The 20,171-nt window shown below is 36.9% G+C and overlaps 1 protein-coding gene across 1 annotated transcript; it reads left to right on the forward strand.

The window, feature by feature from the left end:
- The first annotated feature begins 487 nt into the window (after nucleotides 1-487).
- Nucleotides 488-19,872, forward strand: LOC114364108 (GMP reductase 1). The gene is made up of 8 exons (XM_028320111.1): nucleotides 488-639; nucleotides 11,716-11,835; nucleotides 13,566-13,656; nucleotides 15,113-15,279; nucleotides 15,426-15,491; nucleotides 15,830-15,952; nucleotides 17,948-18,164; nucleotides 18,529-19,872. Exons 1-8 carry the CDS (start codon nucleotides 553-555, stop codon nucleotides 18,696-18,698), a joined length of 1,041 nt encoding a protein of 346 aa, XP_028175912.1. The 5' UTR covers nucleotides 488-552; the 3' UTR covers nucleotides 18,699-19,872.
- Nucleotides 19,873-20,171: the final 299 nt, after the last annotated feature.

The following is a 20,171-nucleotide window of genomic DNA, read 5'->3' on the forward strand; positions in this document are numbered from 1 at the left end:
CGATGTGTGTTGCCAGGTTTTGGTAACTGCTTATTTTTGGGGTAATTTTAAATTGTTTTTGGATTAAGATAATTAAAATTGATAAAACGGAACACTGTCATGGATTTAATTAACTAAGGCCTAAAGGTTAAATATTATTGACTGAAAGATATAATTAATAATAAACAGGAACAGAATACAAAACCCATAGGTAGGTACTTACAGTTTTTTCCAAGAGTTAAATTAAGTCATCAAAATTTGAGATTAAGATTTAAATATTTTGTTAAATGTTTGGTAGATATGACCGAGTATTTTATAATACGACATAAAGAGACTGTAAAATTTAACCACTCATGTAATTTAGTGTCAACAAATCACAAATAATTACTATTGTTATATGATGAGTAGAGCAGTTATATGATGACAATGTTGCTATATTTATTTTACCCATCTATTTATAATTGCAGAAACAAATTGCACGCTATGGCAACTCTCCCAGTCAGTCGATTAGCGCGACGACGGCCGCACGTCGCGACTCTATTTTGACGTCCGAAATAATAGTGTTAAGTGAAAATGCCTAACATAATAAACGAGGTTAAATTGGACTTTAAAGACGTGCTACTAAGACCCAAAAGAAGTACGCTCAGGAGCAGAAACGATGTAAGTGTGCTTTTTAGTTTTTTAAGATCAAGGCTCAGTAAAGGCCAGTTGAGACATTTTCGCGATTTCGTGAAATTGTATCGCTGAAAGTCTGGGAATTTGAGAGCTGGCATTGCATAACGCCTTTTTGTATCTATTTAAAAAGTTAGCGTTTCAAATTGTTTAAAAACCTTAGTGAAAATAGTTCATGTTTCCGTGAACTTTATTAATGGAGAGACGAGACGTCGAGGCAAAAACTGGGGGTTCTTATGCAGTTGTAAAAGATGCGAATTTGCAGCAAAAATGAGTAGTACGATGTGCTTTCGTCTGTACATTATAGTTTCGTTGCAAAATCGCATCTATGAGAAATACATAAGATACTCCAGTAATAACCTAATGTGCGTACTCTACATCTTTCCTGATAGGAAAAATAATTCCATGTATATTATAAGATGTAGGTACATACATTGTTTCATCCATCATAGTAATTACCTACTTACAAGCAAACGAACCAGACCTTCTTTTATGTTCTAATATCTTCTAAAATAAACGCGAAAGTTTGTGAAGATGGATGGATGTTTGTTACTTATTTATGCGAAAACTACTGAACGGATTTTGATAAAAAATAATAAATACGCCTACTTACTTAGACTGTTTATTGTTTAGGCTACTTATCGCGAAAATCTACGCGGAAAATAAATTAGCATAATATTTCAAAAATAGCAAAATATTTCAATAATAAAATATTTGAATTTTAAATATTATACTAACTTCTAAAGATTCGATGTGAATTGGTAATACCTACCGAAATTTCGGACGGGAATTGAATCCGCAACCGTAGAGTTCGCGGATTCAAATCAAACTAACTGGTATAATAAAATAGAGAGATGGTCGTATATTTCTTTGAAATACTTAGAAACCTGCAATTTGTCCTACTAGCATAATTAATAAAAACAATTAATGCCGAAAGTTAAAAATCAAAATTTGGACCCAATGACATCTTGAAACCTGCAAGCACCTATCTCTACGGAACCCATGAAAATATTTAGAACTAGCTTTCCGGCCGCGGCTTCGCCCGCGTGGAATTTCGTCTGTCACAGAAAACTTTATCGCGGCGTCCCTGTTTCAAAAACCGAGATAAAACTATCCTATGTCCTTTCCCCGGACTCAAACTATATCTATACCAAATTTAATCAAAATCGGTTCAGTGGTTTAGGCGTGAAAGCGAGACAGACAGACAGATATACTTTCGCATTTATAATATTAGTATAGTAGAAGTATAGATTACAACATCTAGATTTCATTGTGCGATTTCTCAAAATACTGTTCTCTATTCTGAGTGCGATTTACAAGTAGGTAAATCATTTTTGGTTGCCAAGAAGATTTGGTTGCCAAGAAGATTTGGTTGCCATTATTAACCCCCGAAAAAAACCCTCCCTTTTATTAATTATATTCCCCTATTGAATTGTATTTTTGATTCATTTTTATTGAACAAACACGCAACTTAACCTTCAATCTATGGGCTTTCGTGCAATCTTACATTAAAGTAAGCAGCTTTTTATTCGCTTTAGTAGGGCTGCTAAACGTCTACACTAATAATATTAAAGAGAAAAGATTTGATTGTTTTTTTTAAAGATTATTAGCAAATAGCTTTCCGCCCGCGGCTACGCCCGCGTGGAATTTTGTCTGTCACAGAAAAACAATATCGCGCGCGTATTTGCTCACCGTTTAGACCTACCCTGGACTACGACAAACATTTTAAAACCAAAATCAGCTCAATCGGCCCAGCCGTTCCCGAGTTTTTAATCAGACTAACGAACATCAATTCATTTTTATTTATATACGAGTAGATAGATTTGTATTGCACAAATTACTAATGGTCCCATTAGCCCCTCGTGTTAAGCTAAATAAGCTTGTGTTACGAGTACCACACCACAATAGTCGAGCGGCGGTGGGATTCGAACCCGCGTTCCTCGGATCTCGCCACTCCGACCATTTCACCGTTGGGCTATCGTGGCTATTGTTTGTTTGTACTTTGTGTTGAATAAGCTCTGCAAGTATTGGACCGATTTGAAAAAATCTTTCACCATTTTAATTTATCTCTGATAAACATAGGCTATACAGAGGCTAGATAGAGCTATGTACCTAGATAGATAAGTTGACAAGTTTTTACTGGCGGTACAAAGTTTGCCGGGTCAGTTATTTTTTGTCCAAAGTCGTGTTTTTGTTTTGTAAACTTGTTTATTTTTATAATTATCTACTAATTACAGTCTTTTCTTATCACAAGCAAAGATTTGCATTTGTATACGCTTGTCGTGCTAACACCTTACATATTCTGACGGATTTGTGTGTCCTGAATTCAAATATTACATCTGTGTGAGTACATGTCGGCCTCAACTCTCATTACGCGACCTATACAAACATATTTTGCCTGTGACTTTACAAAAGATTTCTTTCTCGATACTGCCACAGTAAAATATGTTTAAGGTCGTTATGGAAATCCATCCTTGGGGGAGGCCTTTGTCCAGCCGTGGACGTCATTTGGCTGAAAGGAACGAATGAGATGATGTTTAACTAACCTTCTTTCGTCATTGATTCAAGGACGGATCCATTTTCTCAGTCCCCAGTATAGGCTGGATCCAATTTCGGCATTCACTGGTTGAATATAAATGAGCAGGAATATGATTTATTCATAGAACGTTGTAAGGGTAATGCATGGTCTAGATATCATGACAAATTGGTATAGCCATAGCATGACACATTGTCTGAGAAATTACTTAAATAATATTATTATTACTCTCCCTTCACTTGTTTTAAACCAATTTGTCTTAACACGAAACCGATTCGCAAAAGAACAAACTTTTTAACTAAATGGCCTTTTTCGTTTCGAGTTACTTTAAATTTTCTTTTGGTAGGCAACCCTACCGATTTGATTTCCCAAAAGACAAGGAATGTAAATGAAATGTAATCGGACGAAACTTATTACCTTTTTGACATAATGTAAGTAATAATGTAATCAGATACTGTAGAAAGAATAGGTTTTTATTGAATTCTCTAAGTTTTAATATAGGTAAATTGCATAGTTTTAATGTGACTTGCGGTTCCATTGTAGCAATAAATTAAAGAAAGTAGATTTTTATCTATGTATCAAATGTTGAGGAAATATTTATCATTGTCCCTTCAACTAAATAACTAAGATCATTAAACTAAGAATTAATAATTGTAGCTATCCCAACTTTTTCTTTGAGATAAAATTTTGTGTGTTGGCACTTGGCAGTTGGAGGTAAGATAATATTAGTTCCTCTGTGTTTGAGGATTCCGTGTGGACATCAAAATCGCTTAAATTCAAGCATCAAAACATCTAGTGGTGCTTAATCTTCTTCACTGATAAATACTAAAGTGCATGGCCACAAAATTGATAGAGATAAGGTTATCTATACAATCTGCAGACATTCGTGTCTGGCCTGGGGTAATTCAAGGTTAACGTAAGGCCCTTTCCACCAGGGCGAGGCGGAGCGGAACAAAATGCGGAGAAGTGTCGCACCGTCAAATTTTTCTATAGAATTCAGAGACAGCAGCGGAGAAGAGCAGTGGAAATAATGAAATCTGCTCCGCTCTGCTTCGTCTTGGTGGAAACCGGGCTTAGGTTTTGTGAAGCATAATCTCACTGTCGGCTGATTTATATCTTTCGGATTGCATATAACTGACAAGGAAATTATAGTTAACAGAGGCGCAGACATAACAATAGCAGTTAACGTCTGTTTAAAAGACATTAAACCTGATTTATATCTTGATATTTATGGTAGATGCACAATGAAAAACGTCTCCAAATGTGTAATCTTAAAGTGAATCACATAGATAACAATCATGTGGGATAAACTGTTGTCCCCATTTACAACAAGTAAAATCTCCCGAAAAACAACTTCATTCACTGATTGCACCCCCATCCAGCTCTTGACCTTTTATTGTTTCTCCCAACTGTTTTTCCCAGATATAGGTAAGAGTCATTCGACCTGTGTGCTTACCATACGTTAGGTGTGTTCGCTAGTGAGTACCTACGTCAAAAAAATCTATGAAGATTTTATTTCTAATATTTCTTGAAAGTAGCCGTTAGGGGCGCGCTGCACAATATGTCATATATTTAATATAATTTTTTTACGCTGTCGCTAGCGAGCGCTAACGTTAACTTATGGTAAGAACACTGGCATTAAAGCTGGGTTGTAACATCTTACTGTCAAACTCCATGGAAAAAACAACGGTTACCGTTATGGTCGAAGTTAGGTGGTGCTACTCAGCCTAACACTAATTCTGATGTAGTACATAGTAAAAAGTAGGTAGGTACACAAAACAAAAGTTTTCATGTCATGCTCATAGTCACATGAGAGCGTAAAACGTGTTAATTGAAACAATAATACTCCGATTATGACTGGACATATGGTGACGTCACGCACGTGTGGCACGTGCGCGTGCGCCGGTTGACTCATGTCGTGCATTAATGAAATACTCTATCATCATTATTTATCGCATTTCTTATGTTATGTAACGATGTAAATAAATAGACGAAAAATATGAATCTGAGCACTAAATACTTGCTTACCTACACACAAACTAATGGGCTAAAAACTACATTAAAATAAGAAATAATGGACTAAAGGGGATCAACTGTACGGACCGCCATATTGAATCACGAGAAAAACTATGAAACAAGAAAAAAAAGGCTCGGAAAAATGACCTGAACCATTTTCATGCAGTTTTTAGGGGTTTTTACTTTTTACCAATAAATAGAGGTTCATGAGGAAGGTTTTTATGCCCGTTTTTGTAAGATCTTCGATAAAGTATGTATTTCTGTCACCTGTGACAGACCTTACAGCTTTGCAAAGTAAAGTAAATCATTATGACCTAGATTGACAACGTAATTAATCTAACCACAACAGACGAATAGCGACAAAGAGTAATAAATAGTGATTCACGGCTTAACTTAAATTAAAATCTCATAGTAGAAGGTTAATTTTCCGTTATTCAAAGTGAAACAGAAGAAAATTTGCAGGAGTATGCAAAACATGACTATGAAACAAACTTAAACATAATAAAATAAAATAGAGATCTTTATTACTATTTTTTAGGGTTCCGTACCTCAAAAGGTAAAAACGGAACCCTTATAGGATCACTTTGTTGTCCGTCCGTCCTTCTGTCAAGACCCTTTATCTCAAGAACGCGTGAACGTATCAAGCTGAAATTCACATGAAATACTCAGGTCTATTGTCCCTTTAAGCTGTGAAAATATCAAACTTCTAAGCCAAGCCAATCAAAAGATACAGCCGATTATGTAGATATTTTCAACAAATTTTCGACACTCGCAAAGGAATCAAAACCTACAGGATACTTCCCGTAAACTCAGAATCTTGAAATTTGGCATAAAGCATTGTCATATAATGCAAAAATATAGGAAAAATTGCGAAAATTACATTTTTTTAGTTATATAATATAATAAAAATATTTTAATAAAATGAAACTTACTACCTTATTTCTCACGAACGAATAAAGGTATCAAATTGAAATTTATACCAAATACCTAGATCTATTGTCCCTTTAAGAAGTAAAAAAATCAAACTTCTAAGTTAACGCGATCAAAAGATACAGCAGTTTATACCGACACCTTAGACGAATTTCCGTCACACGCTAGGGAATCAAAACCTACAAGGTACTTCCTGTGAACTCAGAATCTTGAAATTCGGCACGAAGCAACGTTATATAGTACAGATAAAGGAAAAATTGCGAAAATGATAAATTTGAAGTTATATAAAATTTAAAATATTATTTTTGCTTACATGACATAAAATATTTTTTAACTAATTATAAACTTACTACCTACCCTTTTTCACATGAACGCGTAGAGATATTAAAGTTGAAATTCATATCAAACACTTCTTAAATCTAATTGCCTCTAAACTGTGAGAAATTCTAAATCAACGCAAAAATTCAAAACGCTGAGGTAGGTACCTACCTATAATGCAAATATAGGAAAAATAAATAAATAAAAAATAATCATACCGCATATATTTTTTTTATAAAACTCCGAACTTTGACGTAATTTTGGTTTAAGTGAAATGAATGGTATCCATTGGCATAGCTACAGGTTTTACCTTAGAATACTTGTTTTATATTTGTAGATAGTTACCCTGCCTAAAAAAAAACCCTAGCTGGGTATTTCGCCGAAACAGTAAATTTTCTGTGTCCAGGCAGGCGAACACATGTTTTTTTATATCTATCTGTATAAAACTATTTTTATGGGAAAGTTCATCAAAAGTTTTATTTGTTTTTGCTATTACAATAGCAGAAACTACAAATAATACCGTAGAAAAACTTGATCAAAAGTAGTTTTTCTAATTTCCTTGTTATGTCCATTACTGTTGTTTGCCAAAATGAAGGCTCATTATAACAAATTGAAGCGTAATTTAGTTCTAATAGCACTCTCTTTACATTTGAGAAACGTTTGGCTATCGGAAAATAAAAACTTTAAATGTCAAATACTTATAGGAAGAAAATAAAGTGAAGTTAAGTTCTTGTCCAGGTCAAAAGTATAATTTCCCTGGGTCTTCGTTTCGACCATTGTTGTAACGAAACGAAAAAACTTAGAATGTAACGCACTGCACCACTACACTTGGCCATTTCGTCCCAAGAGGCCATTGAGGCAGGACAGTACGTCGTTGATCAGTTTCGTGACAAATCGCATAAATAGGTCCCTCCTTGGGTTTTTTTTTTACTAAAAAGTCGATTTCTTTGGACGGTTTTTTGCAGCTAAATAATGGATTAATTTTATTGTTTATTTACACAAATGTAGTGTCTGTAGGGGTAAACCCATGATTTAAATAGTAAATTCAGAGGGTAAATAGGTTTTTGTCAGTGGTGTATTTTAGGCATAAATCTAATTTCTTTGGTCCTAATTTCCTTGTTTTCCGTGGCATTAAATGACCTAGGAAATTATAAAATACCATTAATAATTCGGCGTAAAGTCAAATTTTGAGTATTTCTTTATTGGAATAAGTTTAAAATTTCCATTTTAAGAAATAGGTATCAGAATAGATATAGATAAACTTGTTTTTAACTCTTAACTCAATCTACTGCATTTATCTTCCTTAGTTGTGTAAAAAGGTCGTAATGATATAATATTCATTGGCATGTTTGCTTGCGAAAGTACACAAAAATGGGTCGAACAAAAAAAAGCAAATCACAGAAGAAAACTTAGAGAAAAAAATATTTATAATAATTTCCTTGGCTACCAAAAATGTATGACATCATAACTTTGTTTCTAAAACGAATTATGACACCCCTTCTAGATATATTAGCTTAGTTTTTACTACTTAATGCAATGGGAAACAAAAAATAGTTATAAACAAAAATAAAATTCGTGCCAAGGAAATTAGGTAAAATTGACCATTTTTGGCGAAATACCCAGCTACGCCAAAGCTAGCGTTATTTGATAAGGATCAGATATAAACACAAAATAATCTTGCGTGCATACCAATGTTATTTATACCATTTTGCAAGGGGTAAGGGATTTGTGGTTAGCCCTGACTACTTAAGGACAGGAAAAAATCAAATGATACCGCGAGCTAACTACGAACAGCGCCATCTATTGACAACCGTGCGAACTACGTAGTGTCGTTGCTCGGTGATAGGTGTTGCTGATTGCAGCTCATTGTTACAATACTTTTTATTAAAATCGGATTTTATTCCGGAGGTTTTACAATTTCTTACTACTTTCGCAAATCATTACAAATGAAGAAAGGAATTTACGGTGTGGTACCCTCAATGTACAATTAGATTTCGAGCGATACCACTTTTGGGCATTCTCCTTTTAAGTAGTTACTTTCCCCATTGTAATGTTATGAATTTCATTTTGCAATAAAAATACCATAGTTATGACTCGATTGTCGTAATGAACGAACTTTGTAAACCTTGCAGGTTTGTACGGAACCCTCGGTGCGCGAGTCCGACTCGCACTTGGCCGGTTTTTTTACATTATACCTACAAAAAGTTTAATCCGAAAGGAAATAATTTTGGTGTTCAAAAACCATAACTTTTTAATGGGATTATCTCTAAAATCACGTCCCAAATTAATTACAGCTCAATTATTATTACTATTTTATGCAGAAGTTTTTTTAGTGTATGCAGAAGTTTTTTTTTATAGTTAAATCCATATTAAATCCATATAATATAGAGCGGCTCTGAATTTCTTTTCCTAATAATTATTTTTAATTAAAAAATACACCCACCTAACAATTATGAAAGTTTCAGGTACTTTCAGTTCAAGATACAATTTTCTACACCACCAAAGAATTTAACAGGTCCACTGACATTGCACGGTTGGCACGGCGCCTGGTCGTAGTGAGCTATACATAAAGCATATATTTATATACTATAGTACGTATTTATACCGTCTAGCCGACAATTTAGCTTTATCATTAACAGATTCCTATGTTTCCTATGTTTCAGAATTAATCCTACTTCCTACAAATATTATAAATGCGAAAGGTTGGATGTCTGGATGTTTGTTACTCTTTCACGCAAAAACTATACTGAACGGATTTTGTTGAAATTTTACAGTATTATTGTTTGTAATCCAGATTAACATAATAGGCTAGGCATTAGGTATTATTAGGTATTTCTTTAAATATTCACCACAATTCTATCTGTGGGGACCTATAAGTGGTTATCAAGAATTATTAACTGTAAAATAATCAATTATGCAAACCCTGGTCTTCCTAATATAAATAAATAAATAAATAAATAAATAAATAAATTAATTTATGCCGATCTGTGACACTAAATTTCATGCGGGTGCAGCCGCGGGCAAAAGCTAGTGAGACATAGATATAGAGCTAACTATATCCTCACTCTTTGCTGTTTTTGTACTAAGTCCGCAGCGAAATGCAGGTAATTGCGGAAAGCAAGCTTTGCTCTGTAATTTAGTGGAAATGTTCGCAAAGATAAAATCTGTTATTTATTTACGATCTCTAGAAATAGTACACGATAGGAGCGGCATAGCTCTTGTGGTCAAGCAGTAGGAATTGTTCTTGTTTTAGATTCTCATTTCGATTATACATATGTTGCTCATTCAGAAACACATTTATTTGAATCAATTGGTTTTTTTTTAGAATTTGGGAATAAAACACAGATCTCTGATTTCATATAAAATATTACTTACTGGATATAAAACCTCAACATTAATAATTACAATACAAGCTACCTAATGAGCTCCATAAAAACGCAGCGGTCGCGGGTTCCAATCTCCCATGATCCTAATGTGCACGTCAAAATATCGGGAGTTGGGAGTTAACGAACGACATATAATATACATACATGCGTCCTTGACTCTTATTTCAGTTATTACCCGTTACCTAGACACCATAACACAAACTCTGTCTGGTGGGACTAATAACAGATCGGCTGATAGAGGTTAAGTAGGTATAGTACCTACTATCAAACAAATAATCATTATTGGTTATCGGCAACTCTATGTGCTAACAGACATCCATATCCGAGACTAACACCCCTATTCACAAACATTACTATGAGGTCTCACAGTGCGCGTGGATGCACAGGGTCCCAAAAACCTATTCATAGACAAAATAAAACACTTGAGTGGCGAAGTGACACACACAAACCAATCACAGAGCTCTATTCAACGCTGTGCCACAGGCTGTGCGTTCGACTTCGCATACTAAGATGTTTTTATGGTATGTCATTGTTCGCATAGCGTTAATGCTTCACATTAAGCAAGCATCGTTTATGAATAAGGCTGTTATGTCCGTTTTCACCATCAATTCCTAATTTTAAGTGACCCTTTTGAAAACAAAATTCCTGTTATGTGTTACCATAGGGGTCACTTAAAAATTAGGGTTAGATGGTAAAAACGTGCATTAGACTCCCCACAGACACAGACTACCAACTTTTATTTGGTCGATAGTTGGGCCCGATTCTAATTTGTATGAAGAATCGCCTGAAACTAAGAAACTACTAAACCAATCCCTTTTGTAGTTTTGTTTATTCTTGAAAATAATCTTTAGATTCGTTTAACAATACGGGCCTATAAGGAAGAGTGATATAACAAAGACCGTGACCCACTGCACTGGCAATGCGGCCCACTTCCGCCAGCCAAGAAACAAACTGTCAAACTAGGCGCCTAGCCAAGTGTGTATCGACTATCGACCTCCCTCGGATCTGCTTTGAGGATAGTCATATCTTCCGAGTTGAATTTGACTCGCTACGACGACAAAAATGAGGCTGGCTTCGCTATATTCAGTTTTCCTTTTAAAACTTAAACTGTTGGCTTAAAAAATCTGGAAAAATTCATGATAATTGTGCTTTTTATGAACTTTCAAGGAATACCATAACGGTTAAGAGTAATAGTCGTTTAACTCATGAGTATTATAATAGAAGAAAATATTAAAAGTGACTTTAGATGAAGAAATTGCTTGCTTCTGAAATATATTGTAACGACGGACAACTACGGAACCCAATTTTTTTTAAATTATGTTACCCAATGTTATTCTAAATTATAATAGGTAAAGTAAATTAAAGTTTCAACAAAAACAGATTTTTAGTTTTGCCGTGCCGTGAAAGAGTAACAAACATCCATCTATCCAGCCTCACAAACTTTCAGATGTATAATACTATTTAGCAATCAAATGCGATACTCGCGAACAGTGTTCTCTATAAATTGAGTGTTTAGCTGAAACTTCTTACGATTCGAAAGCTGGCCTGTTCCTAGGTCAAAGAAGTAGCCTTCATTCAGCACGACAATGTGGCTAGGCTTCTGGGCACCTTCCCTCAAGACAGCGTCATCAGTATCCCAAACTCCAGGATGGTTCAACATTCTGTTGTTGGCTGGGAGCAATGGCGTAACTATTCCAAGGCCCATGGCAAATTCATTGAGGTCCTGGCTCCTGACATGCCATGATAAGAGGATTGGTACTGTCAACTATCATCTTCAAATCCGTAGTCCAACATCTTGGGGTAGGCCACCATAACCTTATGGGGTGGGCACGGGCACTGGGCTCTTAGTCCATTAGTAACAGATATATCTCGTTCCAGGTGGATCTGTACCGGGAGATCACGTTCCGCAACTCGGGGCAGACGTACCGAGGAGTGCCCGTCATGGCCAGCAACATGGACACCGTCGGCACCTTCGAGATGGCCAAGGAGCTCTCCAAGGTACTATACTAGTTCATCATCATCATCATCATTTCAGCCATAGGACGTCCACTGCTGAACAAAGGCCTCCCCCAATACTTTCCATGTTGATCGATTGGTAGCGGCCTGCGTCCAGCGCTTCCCTGCTACCTTTACGATGTCGTCTAAACGTCCCAGTGCTAATAATATAGTACTAGTTCCTTAATTTTAAACCTTACCTTTAGGTAATTTGACTGAACTGAACATGTCTAAGGCTTAGTTCAGCAGTGGACATACTGTGACTGAAATGATGATGATGATGAATAGGTATCAAGTTACAACGACAGTAGCGGCGTAAGGGGGGGGCGGTGGGGGCGGTCCGCCCCGGGTGCCAAGCATCAGGGGGTGACACAAGTCGCGCAGATTAGTACTCACTGGCACATCTGCATGGCAAATCTGCCGTCTATGTCATGATACGAGGGGGGTGGGGGGTGCGATTGTCTTTCAATCTTCGAATCGCGAGGTAACCCCAAAAATCCTGGGGGGTACCAGGGGGTGCCATAGGACTTGTGACGGGGGGGGGGGGGGGGGACGCCCCCGGGGGCCAACCCATGCTACCGCCGCCACTGTACAACGAATCAAAAGCATTGAAGTGTGAGAGTCCCATTGTGGAAAAGTTATGATAAATCTAACTTACCTACCTAAAAAATTCCCAGAAATAAATCTACATTGTTGTTTGCTGATTATAATCTATTACATTTGCAATTTAGTTCAACAAACAGTTCTCGGTAAAAGCGCAGTGAAACAAAGTAAGCTGAAAATACCTATTCAATTAATTCCTACATTACTATTCAAACAAACTTCGATAACATTTACATAAATAAACGTTATGAAAATTAACCAAAACAAACTAGTTAGGTCTTACATAATATTGTCGTATTACTAAATGGTACCTATTTCTCACTTCTCCGCAGTCAGTCAATTTGACTGAAAGGTTCTAATTTTGGCTTTCTCTAATCTAAAGGGCAAACATGCACTTTTCTTCTTATCCATTTAAAAAACATTAAAAGTTATTATTGATTCCCGCAAAATGTTCAATGGCATAATGATTAACAAAGCGGTTTGCTCTTCACCGAACTAGTGTCAATTTATATTTCGATCAATCAGATGCTCCTAGAGTCCCCGCAGACGAATGATTTTTCGTTGGATAATTTGTATGAAGAATAGGCCCATACCAAAGGGGTGTAATATGCCAGTGTACCACAGTTCCAGCTACCCATATCCGTTTTTTCTTTCGCTCTCATCAATAATGATCTTTATTTGCGATAGAGCGAGATGACACGACGAAAATGGGTAGCTCACTACGGTTCCGGCGCTTCTTCTCAGCACTTGCCAAATGCTGGCCTCGAAGCGCTGTAGGGTCAAAAGATTATGAGACATGTAGAGGCTCCTTATGAGCAAAATATTTGTCGATTTGTAAGTACGAGTACCATTCATATAGTCTATACAATACACCATTGTTCTACTATGTAGTTAAATAAATTCCATATTGCTATGTAACTTTTAGAACTTGGAAAGTTATTTCAAACACATCATACATGCTATTATTGTTAAAGAAATTTGGTCTTTGACTTTGTTCAATGTTCAGATTGATTTACAGCCCCACCAAAGCCTGAAAAAGTCTTGAGTTTGCGGGGACTCTTAGCACTCGTATTAGATTGTATCTTCAGCACGTCCATTGAGTAAATGAGAATTGATTGTTTTGCTTCCAGCACGGATTGTTCACGTGCATCCACAAGTACTACACGATCGACGAGTGGGTGAAGTTTGCGACGGACCACCCGGAGTGCCTTGAGCAGATGGGTTAGTATCAGTATTCTTCCTTTAATCATAATTTGGAATTATATTTTCATGCTGGGTTTCTTTAAGAACACAATGCTTAACTGCTTATAAATTCAATTTAAATATTAATTTATGGGTGAATATCCCAAACACGTTTTTTACGCGGCGGAGCTGAGAATCGATGGGAGAAATGTAACTAGAGCGATGATTTTTTTTTTTGTATATAGTTTATACAGCGTTTTACACGATAGCAAAGTCTTCAGGACAATAGGTAGTTATTTTATGTACTAAAAAAATTTTCAAAGACCCAAAATCTAATAGCGGTGGCGCGTCCTAACTCTATTTCTACTCATAAATTGTGTTATTCCTTCTTTCTCGGGGATTCTAGTAATTTAAAAATAGTATAGCCATAAAATACATTAAATAAGACTTCCAAATGATATGAAAGAAATGTGATATTTCATATTTTAAGTGTTTTAAATAGCCTTTCAAAACTGTCCCACAAAAAAAAGCAATTACAGTGGCTCAATTTCGACACTCTCTTACTTCTCCAAAGAAGCTTTGAGAGACGTAGAGTTCTTCTTCCCTGCATCACTCAACTGTGTCCTCCTGATCGGGCTATAAAGACTTGCGACTTGTGGTATTGTTTTTCCAGCAGACCCGTAAATATTTGTATCAGCGGCACAGGAATACAAAATTTTTCAATTTCGCTGGCAAGTGTATGAGTGAAAGCTACTTACTTAGATGCTAAACGATTCTTTAACATGAACTTAATTGATTACAAATAAATAAGTAATTTGAGACAATCATCCGTAACATTCCGAAGTCCGCTGTTTAAATAAATTTCGGTGGATTGGTTCTTAATTCCGGTGGCTCAAATACAATTTCGGTGGCTCTTGATAATTTCAAATTGACATATCTCGAGAAGTATTAATAATATTTTGATCTCTACCATATCATTGAATAATACAAGTTATTTACTATTATTTCTGCCACAAAAAAGTTTTGGAAAGTGGAAATTAAAATTCGCCACCGGAATTAGGCAAAAAACGAGTTTGTTGATATTCACCCTTATCTTAGGGGGTTTTATGGGTAACTATTTTTAATTATTAAGGACATTTAGTTTTAAAGATTTTAAAGGAATAATTAACAAACAAGTTGAGAGCAGTGTAAATACAGGAGTTACTTATTAGTAATCTGTGGACTGTGATACAGGTTATTACGAAACTAAAAACTAAACATAGTCTTGTAATATGTTACGCCAAAGAACACAAGCGTATACCAATAGTATGATAAGTACTTAATCCAAAAATTTGCATTAACCAATCACAGACTTCATCTATGCATAAAGATCGAGTTTCTAGTGTTTGGATCGCACATGGATTTTCCCATAATAATCTGTTAAACCAGCCACCGGTTCTTAGCAAAAAATATTATTATTAGCACTTTCTTTAAGGAGCTCTTGTGTCTTTTCTAGCGGCCAGTTCAGGAACTGCCGAAGCCGACTTCGAGCGTCTCTCAGAGATCCTGAACAACGTGAAAGAGCTGAAGTTCGTGTGCCTTGACGTCGCTAACGGCTACTCGCAACACTTTGTGGAGTACGTCAGGAGGGTGCGGGCGGCGTATCCTACGCATACCATTATCGTGAGTCTTTAAAAGATCATCATCAACATCTTTATTATCATCACAATCTTTATCATCATCTTCTTTATTATTATCATCGTCATCATCATTATTGAGTGCGAATATATTAACAGACTTGTAGTTATTTAGTTGTATTCATTTTTCAGGCTGGCAACGTTGTAACTGGAGAAATGGTAGAAGAACTCATTCTATCTGGTGCTGACATTATAAAGGTTCGTAATAATTTATTATTACACATGATTCTATAGGACTATAGGTAATTCCTACACGTACTTACCTTTAAGTTTGAAATAATTTTGGCTCAGTTAACTCCAGGTACTAGCTCACTAGCTAGCTTATAAGTCCATTTTAGTGAAGAATAAGGCGACAATCCCTCTACGGTTTAGATATCAGATCGTATGTCGTTTCTACTGGTTGTCGATTCGTTTCCTGCATAACTGGACTAGTCCAAAAAACTTCATGCAGCGTTAGACGGGGATCGATCGGATTGTATCCCAACAGCATGGCTATTGCCATCTTGACAGAAATCTAATGTAATATCGTCCCACAGGTGGGCATCGGCCCGGGCTCCGTGTGCACCACCCGCATCAAGACGGGCGTGGGCTACCCGCAGCTGTCTGCCGTCATCGAGTGCGCGGACGCCGCTCACGGGCTCAAGGGACACATTATTTCTGTAAGTTCTCACTGGTTCTCTCTTTCTCTTTCTATTGAAGAAACTCCAAAAGTGTATGACTAGAGTGGCAGTAGAGTACGTTTCCTTACGCTTATGTTTAACCTAATAATAGGAATAACTTTTTTCAGCATTTAACAGACATTTTTAAAATTTATTGAGGTATGCTGAAGGGGCACTCAACTAAAACGTAACATGGTGACATAAGATCATACTGCGATAGCTGGTTATCAGCGAGTACCAACGCGCGTTTGAATTTGAATTCACTGTGAATTTAAGCTCAAATAAGAAGGGCGTACAGAAGCAGTAGGGTTATTCCATGAGGCCGTTAATATATTTTCGGATCTACAATGTCACTATCACTCACGCTGTCATCTCTTTGCATGAGAGTGATGGAAACATACCAAATGAACTTCGTATTCTGTCTCTGGTAGAAGCCCCGCAGTTGTCCACCTTTGAACACGATTCCAAGTGAATTTAATTGTCTACGTCATTGTGGTGTAGATGAGGCCCAACCGGGTCAGAATATTGAAAGTAACAACTCACGACAAATATGGAGAAGGATGGGGAGGATACTTCCGCAACAGCGCAATGCGACGAAGAAAGGTTGGCAATAGACGTTATTGTGAGTGTAGACGCGCGTGACACATAGATACCGGCGCGTGCACTGTTATTAATTTGAATAGTTTTGCAGCGCACGCCGACACGCTGATATTGTTCTTGTACTAACACGAAATCTAAGTTGTATTCTACAATAAGTCTGTCCAACTCCAACGTAGCAATTTTATCGTTATGGAGGTTTAATTGGCCTATGGAGACTTTAGCCATAAACAGTATTTAATATTAGTTGTTCTAATTTTGCCTTATAACTCGGACAGTCGGGCGAACCGCTTAAATGGTCGTTTGGTTTTTTAAAACGTTTACATGCCGCGCAAACTGGCTTAAAGTCTTTGGCGGTATTTTTAATACAATCTTTCGTATCGTGGGCCTCGGCGCAATACCCACAACAGCTAGATTTTTCCGTGCAAAATTTCGCAACATGACCATATTGACATTATTAACGTATAAAATCTTTATATTTTTGTTAAATCTTTAAAGATATTTAAAAAAAAAGCCACTTTTACTTACTTTTTTTTAATTTTTCAGAACCTCATAACTTGTGAACGGGCAACTTTGGATGCGCGCTGATAGCGTAGGATTACAGTCAACAAGCCATAGAACAAGGTTCAAGTAGTTTCAAAGCAAGATCTGTTAAGGCTTAGTCGAAATCGACCACTTTATGTTTCATTCCATACAACGAAAATGGAAAATATTTTTTTCCAGTCAAACTATTGGTTTTAGAGAAAAACTTGTGCAGCATTTATTCATCAGAATAACGTAACCTATCGATAGGTATTTTTTTCAAATAGAAATTGTGAAAAAATCGCTATGTCCATAAATCGCAATTTCGCTCCATAGTGCGACGGGTTGATCGTTGAACAGAGGCATGACGGACGAGTTTATAGTCGGGCGCAATGGAAACGCGCACCGCTGACGCAGCGCGCTTACGGTCGACCCGCCACCTCGGTTGGCGCGGGCCGATTTTATCAAACACCCGCAACGAGAGAAAATAAAAAAGATGTTTACTCACCGAATATTTAATTAATAAACCCTTAAAATAGTGTTTATTATGCTAATAATTAGACATACGTGCCAAAAACATTACGTAAAGTAGCTAAAACAGTAATTAAACATATCATGAAAGTTCCCTACCGGCACGTTTTTTTTCTAACTTGACGACGTTTACCATTCACCTGTGTGCAGCAGCAACTTCCGTAGATTTTTTTGGAGTTATTACTTATCAAATTACATTTTCATGCAGGCAGAACTGTTACTTAGATATTATAGATTGTAACAAGTCCAAACTTGCACGGANGGGAACGAGAGGTGGGAATAGTCCCGTTGTCTACGTCATTGTAAGTACAGTATTCCAGCAAATAAAATGTTTCCTGATTCCAGGACGGTGGCTGCACCTGCCCCGGCGACGTGGCTAAAGCTTTTGGCGCGGGCGCGGATTTCGTGATGGCTGGCGGAATGTTTGCTGGTCATGACCAGTGCGGAGGCGACGTGGTGACCACAGCTGACGGGAGGAAGGTCAAGCTGTTCTATGGCATGTCCTCGTCGACGGCCATGCTGAAGCACTCTGGAGGGATTGCGGATTACCGGTCTTCGGAAGGTGAGGGTTTTTAGCGAGCTCGAGGATTACTTGATGGTAGGCAATCATCGTCAATTAATCAAATCAATGATATTGGCAACAGCGGAAGAATTGCCGATGTGATTTGCCGACAGCATACCGCACGAAAAAAAGGGTTGTTAGAATCACACATTTGGTAGAAGAAGCCATCTATGTGAACACGATACGCTGGCGAGAAGGAGTCATTTTCATTCAGGAGGATAATTTATCTAGTTAATAGAACTTCGGGGAAATGAACCCTTCGACTTGAAATATGTGCTTCATATTCCAATGGGTGAAAGACGCTAAGGCCTGGCCCCAACCTAAATGGGATAAAATGTCCCTAATAAACGTTCTCCTCTTCCAGGTAAAACCGTAGAAGTCGAATACAGAGGGGACGTCGCGGCAACCGTAAAGGACATCTTAGGAGGACTTCGGTCGGCGTGCACCTACGTGGGGGCGGCGCACCTTAGGGAACTCCCCAGAAGGGCCACCTTCATCCGGTGCTGCAGACAAGTCAACGACAGCTTCTCGTAAGCTGTTGATGATCCTGGTTAGGTCTTGTGAGACTCTTTTTTAGGAATAAGGATTGAGCTGGAGAAACTTATTTATAAGCTACTTAAAATCTTCTGAGATGAAACAGCAATTTTGGAGAAGCAATTTTATTACAACTTGGTTGAGTTAACTTCGCACCTGGTGGCCGTGACGTCCCATCGACGCTCTGGTACGAACCGAGCAGTGTGTGAGGGAGTCGCATTCCAACGAGGTTTGTTAACTCGACCGGGCTGTAGTTACTATGTAGGTAATATGGATATGGATAATATTGTTTTGAGAATTTACAGCACAGTCACATACAACACAGTAAATAAAAAGATACAGAACGAAAAAATACTAATTTCTCAGCTACTAACTACCTAACTACTAAGAAGAATCTTCAGAATTTTAGCACATTTTTCCAGGTCAAGATGTAGGTAGGACAAATATCTGAAAAAGGGTCACACAAGAAGGGTCGATCAGACTTCAAGTTAGAAGTGTTTCTGGATTTGATGAAGCTAGGCTTTTTTTTCTTCTTAGCTTTTCTTCAGGGCTTTTCGAACTTCGTTAATCGGGTGGTTTTATGAACTAAAGATTGTAAAGGTACAAATATTAGGCTCTTCCAAATAAGACCTTTTGAAAAGCAAACTTCACACTAACTAATTGCTCTTAAATCCCGTTTCTTTCAGAATCTCGTTTAGTATTTAATACGTGTTTTAATATTAACATCCACCCTAACATCTTGTTTGCTGTGTCCCGCCAAATTCCTAAACGTTAGAATTTGAAATTCGGGAATAAACGGGATTCCGAAAAAGCGGGATAAGTATCTTCGTGGGAAAAGGCCCTAGCTTGGTCTAATAACCTTTTTATTTGGAAGACCCCAAAGGTACGCCCAATGTATTAGGTAAAATGAGATGGCCTAATCTAAGTCTTCAGCCTAGCTTCATCAAACTAGAAGTTTCACAAGTAAATGCTTGTAGACTCTTTTATTAGTAGTTAAGTCTTAATTCTGAAGTGTTATTGATTCTCGAAGAAAAAGAATTAAAAAGTGATACAATACAGTAAGGGGAGAGAGTTACCACCGATGACTATAAAGCGAATAAACATTGAAAATTCTAAATCAATATAAGGTTCATCCATTGGAGATGAGGAGCCACTGGTTAAATATTAAAATTAATAAATATTATTAAGTGCTTAAGACGGTTCTATATTGGCTCACATAAAATTCTAAATCCTATTCTTTGTCTTACTACCGATTTGTGTTCATAATAATCTCTCTTCATAATTTTATTTTTCATACTTTTTTTATTCATACATTTTTATTACTACCATCGGAGCTCATAACAGTTAGTAATCATATTTTTTTTATCAATACTGTTACTACCAAGAACCATTTAAAATACATAATTTTTATTTTCAGATTTTTTTCTTCATAACATTCATTGACCATATTGTTTTAATTAATAATGTTGTTAC

This window comes from Ostrinia furnacalis, unplaced genomic scaffold (genome assembly GCF_004193835.3).
Source record: "Ostrinia furnacalis isolate ACB-3 unplaced genomic scaffold, ASM419383v2 OfSCF7348, whole genome shotgun sequence".
In the NCBI taxonomy this organism is placed as follows: Eukaryota; Metazoa; Arthropoda; class Insecta; order Lepidoptera; family Crambidae; genus Ostrinia; species Ostrinia furnacalis.